This window comes from Malaclemys terrapin, chromosome 2 (genome assembly GCF_027887155.1).
Source record: "Malaclemys terrapin pileata isolate rMalTer1 chromosome 2, rMalTer1.hap1, whole genome shotgun sequence".
Classification (NCBI taxonomy): Eukaryota; Metazoa; Chordata; order Testudines; family Emydidae; genus Malaclemys; species Malaclemys terrapin.
This window is the reverse complement of record NC_071506.1, coordinates 65,387,803-65,400,983: the sequence shown is the minus strand read 5'-3', so window position 1 is coordinate 65,400,983 and position 13,181 is coordinate 65,387,803. Positions and strand designations below refer to the sequence as shown.

At 42.5% G+C, this 13,181-nt stretch overlaps 1 protein-coding gene across 2 annotated transcripts in view; it reads right to left on the bottom strand.

The window, feature by feature from the left end:
• The window catches only part of NSMAF (neutral sphingomyelinase activation associated factor), a 61,742-nt gene that overhangs the window by 30,251 nt on the left and 18,310 nt on the right, over positions 1–13,181 (bottom strand). For both annotated transcript variants that reach the window (XR_008443833.1, XM_054018264.1), the window contains exons 6-10: positions 10,713–10,763; positions 1,749–1,820; positions 930–977; positions 778–830; positions 72–201 (exon numbers count right to left, since the gene is read on the bottom strand). Coding sequence is in view for 1 of the 2 variants with exons in the window: in XM_054018264.1 (XP_053874239.1) it covers positions 72–201; positions 778–830; positions 930–977; positions 1,749–1,820; positions 10,713–10,763 (354 nt within the window). In the remaining variant the exon portion in view is untranslated. The remainder of the gene's footprint in view (positions 1–71; positions 202–777; positions 831–929; positions 978–1,748; positions 1,821–10,712; positions 10,764–13,181) is intronic.

Sequence of the window (13,181 nt, the reverse complement as noted above, 5' to 3'; positions counted from 1 at the left end):
GAAGTTATATATGGTACACAGATGTGCAGGGGGGTGGGGGGGGAATAACACTTGAAATTTTGTTTACTTACAGGATATCCATTAAGAGGCTGGAAATACAGGTTTGCATCAGTGATGCATACATGCCCCGGATTAGTCACCAGTGGTGTCACCATTTCTGCTTCACATTCCATATGCAAGGTTTCAGAAACATTTTGAAATCTGAGAAAAGTTTAAAAAAAACAAAAACAAAAAACACAGAAGTCAATATCTCTCTCACTGGATCCTGCTTAACTGAAATGGTCACACACTGCTCTAGAAATGTTTCTACGTGCATCTTATTGCATGCCTAAAACAGGTTATCTGAAAAATGTACCAGAGTCCTCTCCCTATCTTCCCTGCTACTCCAAAGTAGAAGTTGTTACACAGTCCCCATCACATTCTGCAGCAGCCATCATTTTAAAGCATTGACAGCTTCACATGCACTGCCGCATTTTTCACAGTCCATTCAGAAATGCCATATTTCCACCAGAAACTCATGGATAAGGACTCAGAACAGTATGAAGATGTTTAAAAGGTAACAAATTTAACTTTATAGCAGAGAATTTTCCATCCTCTATGCTAAATGTAAGGTGCTACAATACTGAGTCATAATGCAAAGAGAAGTAAGATCCTCTAAATTAAAATGCACATGCTGTGGTAAACAAGGTTTTCCTAAACACTTTAGAGATTAACAAAAGCTAATTAGCTTGTTTAAACAAGCTTGAATTTTGTAGTAAAAAATAATTAGAAACATACCTGTTTTTATCAAATGATGTTCTAGCCAAACGTGACTGCAATATAGCAGTTATCTAAGAAAAAAAGATTAAAATGTTTTATATTCCTAATTGCAGTCAGATCATCATCATCATCATCAACAACATGCCCTTAAAATAGGTCATTGGATTTACCATGGCAGCCTGATCTCCCAGCTTGTCCAGGTGAGAGGCCCGGTTGAGCTAATAAAAAAAGGAGTTAAAATTAAATACCATATAGATTCACACTACAGTCAATAGAAGTTGAGGGCACTCAGCAGACTTGCACACTGACTGTTAACAGAGAAATGACGTGCAATAATTGTAAAAGAAATTATTACTCAGATCTACTGTTCAAATTTGAAGTCATTTTAATATCTGGTCTATACAGACAAGCACCATCAAGAAATAAAAGTTTTCTAAGAGAGACGTATAAGGCTCAAAATGAGCACTATGTTTGATTAGTGTACGTTATCACAGGTGCGCCAAGTAAATTGGTAGTATTCTTAGGCAAGTGTCCTTTCATTTGCCTTCAGAAGGTGAAGCTATTCAGGTATCTAAAAGGGTGTCATAATGAGGAGGGAGAACACTTGTTCATCTTAGCCTCTAAGGATAGAACAAGAAGCAATGGGCTTAAACTGCAGCAAGGGAGGTTTATGGTTGGACATTAGAAAAAAGTTCCTAACTGTCAGGGTGGTTAAATGCTGGAATAAATTGCCTAGGGAGGTTGTGGAATCTCCATCTCTGGAGATATTTAAGAGTAGGTTAGATAAATGTCTATCAGAGATGGTCTAGACAGTATTTGGTCCTGCCATGAGGGCAGGGGACTGGACTCGATGACCTCTCAAGGTCCCTTCCAGTCCTAGAGTCTATGAATCTATAAAACTATTTGATTAGAGAGATTCTACCTGTATCACATATTCCAAAATTAGATGATGTGGGGGTGAAGTTTGCAAAGCTGTCAAACACTTGTACCTGAAGTAGAGTTTGTAGAACGTCATCCACCTTCCCAGCAACATCCAATTGAAAGAGGTATTCAGTTTTACCCTACCAAAGACAAAAAGTACGTTTGATACGGATGAGAGACTATAATTAAGCACAGTACCAAAAAACCACACACTCTCTAGCCAAAATGGATTTTAAAAGAAGGTGGCATTCTTGAACTATTTTGGATTTCATACCCATGACAAATATACAATAAATTACAAAATGCAGCTTCATTGGAGTAAATTTGCTTTTTAAGTGGTATTTGGCAAGCTATTCAGTATTTAATAAACATTTTGAGACAAGTTTTCAGATTATTCTAGTGTTAGAAGTAGGGCTGTCAAACGATTAAAAAGTTAATCGTGATTATAAAAATTAATCGTGATTAATCACACAATTAATTGCACTGTTAAACAATAATAGAATACAATTTATTTAAATATTTTTGGATGTTTTCTACATTTTCAAATATATTGATTTGAATTACAACACAGAATACAAAATGTACAGTGCTCACTTTATATTTTTGAATACAAATACGTGCATTGTAAAACACAAAAGAAATAGTATTCAATTCACCTCATACAAGTACTGTAGTGCAATCTCTTTATCAGGAAAGTTGAACTTACAAATGTAAAATTATGTAAAAAAAAAAACTGCATTCAAAAATGAAACAATGCAAAACTTTAGAGCCTACAAGTCCACTCAGTCCTACTTCTTGTGCAGCCAATCGCTCAGAAAAACAAGTTTTTTTTACATTTGCAGGAGACAATGCTGCCCGCTTCTTGTTTACAATGTCACCTGAAAGTGAGAACAGTTGTTTGCATGACACCATTGTAGCCGGCATCTCAAGATATTTACATGGTAGATGCACCAAAGATTCACATGTCCCTTTATACTTCAACCACCATTCCAGAGGACATGCGTCCATGCTGATGATGGATTCTGCTCGATAACAATCCAAAGCAATGTGGACCAACACATGTTCATTTTCATCATCTGAGGCCTGGTCTACACTAGGCGTTTATGTCGAAGTTAGCGCCGTTACATCGAATTAACCCTGCACCCGTCCACACCGCAAAGGTATTTAGTTCGACATAGAGGTCTCTTTAATTCGACTTCTGTACTCCTCCCCGACGAGGGGAGTAGCGCTAAATTCGACATGGCCATGTCGAATTACGCTAGGTGTGGATGGAAATCGACGCTAATAGCTCCGGGAGCTATCCCACAGTGCACCACTCTGTTGACGCTCTGGACAGCAGTACGAGCTCGGATGCTCTGAACTGCCACACAGGAAAAGCCCCGGGAAAATTTGAATTTGAATTCCTTTTCCTGTCTGGCCAGTTTGAATCTCATTTCCTGTCTGGACATCGTGGCGAGCTCAGCAGCACTGGCAACGATGCAGAGCTCTCCAGCAGTGATGGCCGTGCAATCTCAGAATAGAAAGAGGGCCCCAGCATGGACTGATCGGGAAGTCTTGGATCTCATCGCTGTGTGGGGCGATGAGTCCGTGCTTTCCGAGCTGCGATCCAAAAGACGGAATGCAAAGATCTACGAGAAGATCTCTAAAGACATGGCAGAGAGAGGATACAGCCGGGATGTAACGCAGTGCCGCGTGAAAATCAAGGAGCTGAGACAAGGCTACCAGAAGACCAAAGAGGCAAACGGACGCTCCGGATCCCATCCCCAGACATCCCGTTTCTACGAGGCACTGCATTCCATCCTCGGTGCGGCCGCCACCACTACCCCACCAGTGACCGTGGACTCTGAGGATGGGATAGTGTCCACGGCTGGATCCTCGGACATGTTAGCGGACGGGGAAGATGAGGAAGGAGATGAGGAGGACGAGGCAGTCGACAGCGCTCACAACGCTGATTTCCCCGACAGCCAGGATCTCTTCATCACCCTTACAGAGATCCCCTACCAACCCTCCCCAGCCGTTACCCCGGACACAGAATCTGGGGAAGGATCAGCCAGTAAGTGTTGTAAAAATCTAAACATTTATTTGTAACAGAACAGGAATATTAACAATTTAAAAAATGGGTTTCTCATGATTAGTTTGATTAGCTTAACGGTTCAGTCATGGGCAGTGCAACTATTGAAAAAAAATCTAGCAATGTCCGGTTTTGCATGATTGTCCTGCCCAAGCCGCTCTACTGGTTAGTCACTGCTACAGCAGCTACAGTAAAATGCGGTCTATATGTCCGGGGATGGAGCAGAAATCCTCCTGTGACATCTCGAGGAAGCTCTCCTGGAGGTAATTGGAAATCCGCTGCATTAGGTTCTTGGGGAGAGCGGCCTTATTGGGTCCTCCGTAGTAGGACACGTTGCCACGCCACGAGACTATCAAGTACTCTGGAATCATTGCTCTGCACAGCATGGCGGCATACGGCCCTGGTCTTTGCAGGCTTTCCCGGAGCATTCTCTCTTTCTCGCTGTCAGAGATCCTCATGAGGGTGATGTCGCTCATGATGACCTGCTTTGAATGAGGTAGGGGAATGTTAGTGTTGGGACTGCTTTGCCGTTCCTTTACAGAACTGTAACCGCTGGTTTGCAGCCACGCGGTGGAGGCGGGAGAGGGGCAGCCGAAAGGGATCGTTCCCGGGGACAGCCGCGAGGGTGTGGGACAGGAGCAGACTTCCTGCTTGCCGAATTGCTGGCAGCAGGGACCGACATTGATTTCAATGTGAAATGAGGCCATTGCTAATATTAAAGTTTTAAGCTGCCACAAGTCTACGGCTTACCATGTCTGCCTGCAACAGAAATTCCGTTCTCCTGAGAGGCTTCTCAAATGTGCTGTAGAAGACCCCAGGCACTGAATGCGAAGGCCGAGAATTCGACCTTGTGCTGAGTGCGCATGTGAGAGGTGCTGTGCATGGTCTTGTTAACAGAGAAAGACTATGTTCTTTGTTCACAACTACATTTATCTTTCTGAGGAATTCACTCCCTTTTTCCCATTCCCACAGCCCCATCTGCGACTGTCTCACAACCTAGCCTGTCATCACACTCCCAGAGGCTAGCGCGGATTAGGCATAAGAAGAAGAGGACACGGGAGGACATGTTCTCGGAGCTTATAGCCTGCTCCAGAGCCCAGGCAGCACAGCAGACCCAGTGGCGGGAGAACTTGACCCGAATGCACCAAGCCAACATGGATCGGGAGGAGAGGTGGCGTCAGGAAGACCAGCAGGCGACTCAAACCCTGCTTGGACTAATGAGGGAGCAAACGGACACGCTCCGGCGCCTTGTGGATGTTCTGCAGGAACGGAGGCAGGAGGACAGAGCCCCGCTGCAGTCCATCTCTAACCGCCCTCCCCCGCCACCAAGTCCCATACTCCCCTCACCCAAAGTGCACAGAAGGAGAGGCGGCAGAGTCCCTGCTAACTCTCACTCCACCCCTGCAGAGAGCTCGAGCAGCAGAAGGCTCTCATTCCCCAAAATTTGACAAGTTCTTTCCTTCCCGCCTGACACAAGCCCCCGTCCAAGTTTCACTTTCCCAGTTCCATGTTTGGTTGATAATAAAAAATACGTTTCTGTTAACTACTGTTTCCATCATGTTCTTTTGCAGGAGGGGGGGATAGGGGGTTGGTAATTCGACAGGACAGTCACCTTTGGCAGGGTATATAGTCGGGGGCAGGCACAGCAGCAGGGCACATACATAGTGCAGTGATGCAGTGACTAGTTACCCTGGTTAGTCTGGGAGGTTGTTTTCATGTTATGTGGTGGGGGGTGGGTTGCTCTGTGACTTTGTGGCAGGGGAGGGCAGTTACAGATCTTAAGCGGCGGTCCTTAGGCAGGATCACAGAGCCACACAGCAGGGGATCTGTAACCGTCCTCCCCCTGCCACAAAGTCACATAGACCCCCCCATACACACAGTCCCTATCAGGAGGGGTGACAGGCTCCGTTGAAACAACCATCCCACCGCAGCGGAGCCTGTCAATCCTTGAGTTTAGAAGCTGCATTCGCGCCACTACAGTACACCCGCTCCGCACCACAGTCTGCGTCCCAGTTTTAAAAAATTCCCGCGAATACAGTATTAAAGAAAACGGTGTGCTTTAACAAAGTAGAACTATTTTTATTTTGAAACGTGTGTTGGAAGTGGGGTGAAGGGGGTATGTAACTGGATAGGATAGTCAACATTAACTGGGCAAAGAAATGGGGGCAGGTTTAGCTTCTCAATACACAAACTTTAAAGTCACAGGTTACCCTGCTCACTCAGGAACTTTGCTTTCAAAGCCTCCCGGATGCACAGCGCTTCCCGCTGGTCTCTTCTAATCGCCCGGCTGTCTGGCTGTGAGTAATCAGCAGCCAGGCTATTTTCCTCAACCTCCCACCCCGCCATAAAGGTCTCCCCCTTGCTCTCACAGAGATTGTGGAGCACACAGCAAGCTGCAATAACAATGGGGATATTGGTTTCGCTGAGATCACAGCGAGTCAGTAAGCTTCTCCATCTCCCCTTGAGACGGCCAAAAGCACACTCCACCACCATTCTGCACTTGCTCAGCCGGTAGTTGAAGAGTTCTTTTTCAGTGTCCAGGGCGCCAGTATAGGGCTTCATGAGCCAGGGCATTAGCGGGTAGGCTGGGTCCCCGAGGATGACTATAGGCATCTCCACATCCCCAAGAGTTATTTTGTGGTCCGGGAAGTAAATACCTTGCTGCAGCCGTCTAAACAGACCAGAGTTCCTGAAAACACGAGCGTCATGAACCTTGCCCGGCCATCCCACGTAGATGTTGGTAAAACGTCCCCTGTGGTCCACCAGTGCTTGCAGCACCATGGAAAAGTAGCCCTTTCTGTTAATGTACTGGCTGGCCTGGTGTTCCGGTGCCAGGATAGGGATGTGAGTTCCATCTATGGCCCCACCGCAGTTTGGGAATCCCATCGCTGCGAAGCCATCTATGATCGCCTCCACGTTTCCCAGGGTGACTACCTTTGGCAGCAGTACAGCAACGATTGCCTTGGCTACTTGCATCACAACAACCCCCACGGTAGATTTGCCCACCCCAAACTGGTTCGCGACTGACCGGTAGCTGTCTGGCGTTGCAAGCTTCCACAGGGCTATGGCCACTCGCTTCTGGACAGTCAGGGCTGCTCGCATCCGGGTGTCATTGCGCTTCAGGGCAGGGGACAGCAACTCACAAAGTTCCAGGAAAGTTCCCTTCCGCATGCGAAAGTTTCGCAGCCACTGGGATTCATCCCAGACCTGCAGCACTATGCGGTCCCACCACTCAGTGCTTGTTTCCCGTGCCCAGAATCTCCTTTCGACGGCATCAACATGACCCATTGCCACCGTGATGTTCTCGGCGCTGGGTCCCCTGCTTTCTGAGAGGTCTGTGCTACTCTCAGACTTCAGGCCATCACCGCGTTGACGTAGCCTCCTCGCCTGACTTTTCTGCATCTGCCTCAGGGAAAGGTGTATGATAAGTTGCGAGGCGTTGAGAGCGGCCACAACTGCAGTGATGGTTGCAGCAGGCTCCATGCTCGCAGTGCTGTGGCGTCCGCGCTGTCACTGACTAGAAAAGTGCGCGAACTGATTTCCCGCCGGCGCTTTCAGGGAGGGAGGGCGGGAGTGATGGACGGATGACGACAGTTACCCAAAAGCACCCTGGACACCTTTTTTTTACCCAGAAGGCATTTGCGGCTCCACCCAGAATTCCAATGGGCAGCGGGGACTCCGGGAACTGTGGGATAGCTGACCACAGTGCACCACTTCCAATGTCGACGCTTTCCCCGTTAGTGTGGACTCACAAAGTCGAATTACTGTCCTTAGTGTGGACACACACGTTCGACTTTGCAATATCGATTCCAAAAATTCGATTTAAGTAAAATCGAACTACTCTCGTAGTGTAGACAAGGCCTGAGTCAGATGCGACCAGCAGAAGGTTGATTTTCTTTTTTGGTGGTTTGGGTTCTGTAGTTTCCGCATCGGACTGTTGCTCTTTTAAGACTTCTGAAAGCATGCACTACACCTTGTGCCTCTCAGATTCTTAAACCCTGGGTCAAGTGCTGTAGCTACCTTTAGAAATCTCACATTGGTACCTACTTTGTGTTTTGTGAAATCTGCAGTGAAAGTGTTCTTAAGATGAACAACACGTGCTGGGTCATCAACTGAGACTGCTATAACATGAAATATATGGCAGAATGTGGGTAAAACAGAGCAGGAGACATACAGTTCTCCCCCAAGGAGTTCAGTCACAAATTTAATTAACGCATTGTTTTTTTAAATGAGTGTTATCACCATGGAAGCATGTCCTCTGGAATGGTGGCCAAAGCATGAAGGGGTATACGAATGTTTAGCATATCTGGCACGTGCTGGCAGCATTATCTCCCGTAAATATAAACAAACTTGTTTGTGTGAGCAACTGGCTGAACAAGAAGTAGGACTGAGTGGACTTGTAGGCTCTAAAGTTTTACATGGTTTTCTTTTTGAGTGCAGTTATGTAACAAAAAAAATTCTACATTTGTTTAAGTTGCACTTTCATGATAAAGAGATTGCACTACAGTATTTGTATGAGGTGAATTGAAAAATACTATTTCTTTTGTTTATCATTTTTGCAGTGTAAATATTTAATAAAAATATAAAGTGAGCACTGTACACTTTGTATTCTGTGTTGTAATTGAAATCAATATATTTGAAAATGTAGAAAAACATCAAAAATATTTAATGAAATTTCAATTGGTATTCTATTGTTTAACAGTGCAATTAAAACTGTGATTAATCATGATTAATTTTTAAGTTAACTATGATTAATCGACAGCCCTAGTTAGAAGCAAAAGCTTTTAAATGCTTGTACACCCAAAACAGAGGGTCAACATATTTATTTGTAACTTTAGAACTAGTACATGCTTATCTAGCGACTGAAGTTTTTATTGTAGGATATGTTTAGTGCTACTGTATACCTTTTGTCTAAAAGTTTCTAATCTACAACATCTTAGCAGATCAGGCTATGCAGGTTAATTGCAGTACAGGTCTCTGAATGAGGAAGGAGAATATGTACAATGGAAAAATACTGAACATTAAAAACAAGGTTCAATTTTATCTATCTACATTTTAGGTCTGGACTCTATTGTATCACTGCAAGGAGATCACAGAATCTTCTGACAACCCTGACATATGGTATAAAAGTATATCAGATAAACTCCTGGGATTTTTTAAATATATAACCTAATGAGGCAAGATGAATACTAAGAGGAATTTGGTGACACTGGGATATAGGTAGATGCAATGAAAGATTTATTTTGCAGAAGAGTCACTTTTCAGTGTCATGGGTTATTTAGAGCCAACATAGGCAAAAGGGATCTTAGAAAAAGTCCATCTCCCCAGTCACATGGAAAGATAACAAAAACTACTCAGGATATTCTGATTTGCTGGAGAGTGACTACATAGGTGCTAAATGGAGAGGATCAGTGGAGTTTCAAAACACATATACCTAAACTTAGCACCAGAGCAAAGTACTCAGATGAGCATCTGGAATTAGTAATCATTCAGGGAGAAGATCGGTTTGGCAACAGCAGAACAAGTGAGCCCTTGAAGCTATGGAAGAAACACTAGGTTTCTTGTTTTAACATGCAGCAATACAGCTGCATCCCTTTATGGTGTTAGTTATGATTCCCTACCACTCACATAAATAAGGATTAGTTAGGAACAGAAATGACAAGAAAAAAAAAAATCCGCTCCAGTACCTAAAGATAATTGACACGAACTGGACCAAAAAAGTTCCTCCCAACTAGTTAGCCTCCAGTAAGTTTGAATTCTGGAGCAAGGACTCAATCTTTTCCCGTCAAGCTCAATCCAGCTGGGTTTGTTATTGTCCAGGACTATAACAGGGCATAGCAGGGCCCCCTTTACTCCTGCCTCTGCTCTGTTCCAAAACCACTGAGACCTTCTGGCTCAGCAATCACCGGTGCAGTTTATTTACAGTGTGTAATCCCACCGCCTTCTCACCAGCTAAAGTTTGGAGGTTTCAGCTTTAAGGGCTTCTCAATCTCTGCAACCAGGGGGGAGGGGGAACTACCCCTCTCCTGCCACTCTCTGGCTTCCCCCTTTCTGTCTGCCCCACCTTGGCTTCCTTCCTCTGCAGACCCAGGCTAACTGGGCTGGCAGATGTTTCCCCTTTGTCAATCAGGCACAGGTTTCTCTAGGGAGCTCCAGTCTACCTCCCTTAATCGGCATGACAGAGAGCTGGCTCAGCAGTCCCAGACCAGCACCCTGTCACAGGGACCTTTTCCTGTCAATAAGGTTTTATTGTCTGTACTGCCAACATTCTGCTGGTGAATAAGGGGAAAAGCAGTGCAACAAGGTTTTTACTGTTTCCCCCTAACTTTCAAGAGTTCTTATGCTTTATGAATAGAGATCTAGTTAATAAACAGTACACAGAAAACCTAAAAAAGTTGTGAAGGGAGCAAGAGAGCATTCCCAAGACATGTTGCTGTTCATTATAGAAATAGGAGTTTGTGAGCTGTGTTATCCTTGAAATCTTGCTCTTATTTAAAGGAAGATAGAATATCTTGAGCAATTTAAACAATTCTTGTGCCTGTTCACTCTTTTCCAGTAACTTCTGGGTAAGAACCAAGTTTGTTGGTATTTGAGCGCTTATGTTCTTTCACAGCAAATTTATAAAAACTGGTTTCTTTGCACTGCATTTTCTTTCTGCATTTGCCTTTCCTTGATCTAGTTTAACCTAGCAATTGAAAAGCTTTTATATGCATACAAAGTTTGTTTCAATATCAAGTCATGGCAGCCTTAGACCTTTGACAACACATTATGCATTCATTAAGGCAAATACCCAGACTACGTTTATTATACAATACACAGAAGTACTTATTATGAGTACTTTGCATTTCTTTCCATAAAACTCAGATGGCAATTAAATAATCAAGCTTGCTCTTTCAGGAACAAGAGCATAGTTCATATAAAATCCTTAGATTGTTAAACATAATGAAAAATGTCTACTTACTCTTTCAGTTTTATAGGGTGCAATAATGTTTTGTTCTTTAATGAGAAAAGCCTGAAAAAGGATAAAAGATCATTTAGCCAGAATACACTTGGACAATAAATTCTCTATGAAATATATAGTTTGGTGACAATATGTGGATAAAGTGTGTGCACTCATGATGTGTATGTGGAGGTCTGCGCAGGGAGGAAGCAAGAGGGGAGTGACAGTGACAAAGAGGTCAGAACATAGAAATTGCCAGGAATGGCCCATCTGGTATCCTGTTGCCAAAAGTGTCCAGTATCAGATGCTTCAGAGTAAGGTGCAAGAAACCAAGATGTGGGCAATTATGGAACTACCTTTTTGTAAGGAAAATTTCTTCATTTAGAAATTCATAAAACATCATTCATAAAACTCTTCATTTAGAAGTTGGTTATGCCCTAAAGCATAAGGGCTTGTATCCATTCTTAAACTTGGCAGCTTTTGCTTTGTCTTCTAATCCTATATAATTAGGCTTGGCAGAATGCAATTTTTGTATATATAATTTTGATGGATAATATCAATGTTTATTTTTAAGCTTTTTATTAGTTAAATTTTTACAGTTGCAGGAAATTATGTGGGGATCAGACAATAATTATTTAGTGATGGTAGATGTTGAGATTCAAAAAGTTAAAGATTTATGACTGTTGACAAGTTATTTTAACATTACTGTTTTACTAAGCTATGTAAAAAGACCAAAGATAGAAACAAATATTAATAATAAAGTCAGTGATATTAAATGTTTTTAACTAAATTATGTTATGATGCTTTTCACTCAATTAGCTGTATCCCGAATTTAAGTTGTCATTAGCGCGGCATGTTCACTGGTGATACTGCTGAAGAAAGGCATTCAATAAATAAATAAATAAATAAATAAATAAATAGAGGACTAAAACTGATGCAAGAACAGGTTTAACAAGTTGTAAGCACTTTCTGGTTTTAAAGACAGTAAACTACTGTTAAGCAAGATTGAAAGAGTGCAATCCTGCTTCTGTTTGAGTGACTTCTGCTAGTGAGAGCTATTGCTTTTCAGCAATATGACCACCACCTACAAAAGGCACAAGTGTTCAACTCAACCAAGAAGCTTAATTTCTTAAGCATCTTTTTTGATTTAGTGCATTTTTATTCTATTCGCTAAAAGAGTCCACAATATTTAGAGGATTAAATGCAATGTAAGGAAAGAGCACTGAAGTCTAACTATACTTATTGGAAGGCTGTTTGGTATACAGCCCTTTCCTAGAATTTGTTTTGCACTTAACTTTTCTAATGTTCTTCTTTGAATTAGTTTTAATATTTAAATCAAACTACTATTCCAGACCGTCTTCACTTTCAAGGCCCTTCATGGCCTGCCTCTCATTTACTCTCAAGATTCATAGATTCCAAGGCCAGAACGGTCCATTGAAAAGATGTCACCTCCAACTGGCCACCTGTTAAATTTTCAAAAAAGTACCTTTATGCTTTCTCTCATGCTGCCCTTCACGCTTGGGAGTAGTTCCCTGTAAACATCCAGAAAGCTACCTCACTATTCTCCTTTTCAGTGATACCTGCAAAAAACTTGACAATGGGTACTGGTGTGCTGAGAGCACTGCTGACTGTGCTGACCAATACTGATTCATTGTTTCCTTGTACTCCCCCATCTACCTGTCTGTAGACATCTATTATCTCTTTGGGACAGGGACTGTCTTTTTCTTCTGTCTTTGTACAACCAACATCTAACACAATGGGGTACTGGTCCATGACTAGAGCTCTTAGGTGCTCTGGTAATAATCAAACAAACTATGGCTATGAAAGCGCTGATCTAGCAACAAGCTCTGTGCAGGCACAGAGGTTTGCCCACATTTCAGGATCGGGGCCTAATATCTAAGATTTGCTTACATTGCAGTTAGCTTGTATTACTGCATGTTAAATGAATATTTTACAGTTTGGAGAACTCTCAAATAGATATCCCAAATTTAAATTAGCAAATAGAACATGAAGGTTGAAAGCATCTGCATTACCAAACAAGCATAACAGAAAAGACACTTTCAGGTTTTAACATATATTATTAATGCATCTTGTTATTCCTCAGAGATAACAAAAGCAGAAGTTAGAGTATTTTTATACTGTTTTGATAATCTCCAATGATCTTCACATTACAGGTTTTATTTTGCAGCTATTATGGCATTAAATAGCTTTTCAGTTGCCCATTACTAGCAATCAAAACAAAAGGCTTCTTATTCAGTCATACACTGGCAATGAGCTTTGAGTTTACAGAGAAAGTAATCCTGTCTGTGAATATATTGTACACCTGTTCCATTATAATTCACGGTAACTACAACTTATTACAAAATGGATCTAATGAGGTCTAAGTCTTATATACTAAGAAAGGTTTCTCTGCACAGAGTCTGACAGACATCAGAAAGTGTCAATTATACACATTTTATACACTTTAAATTCCCTCCCTTTTATATAAAA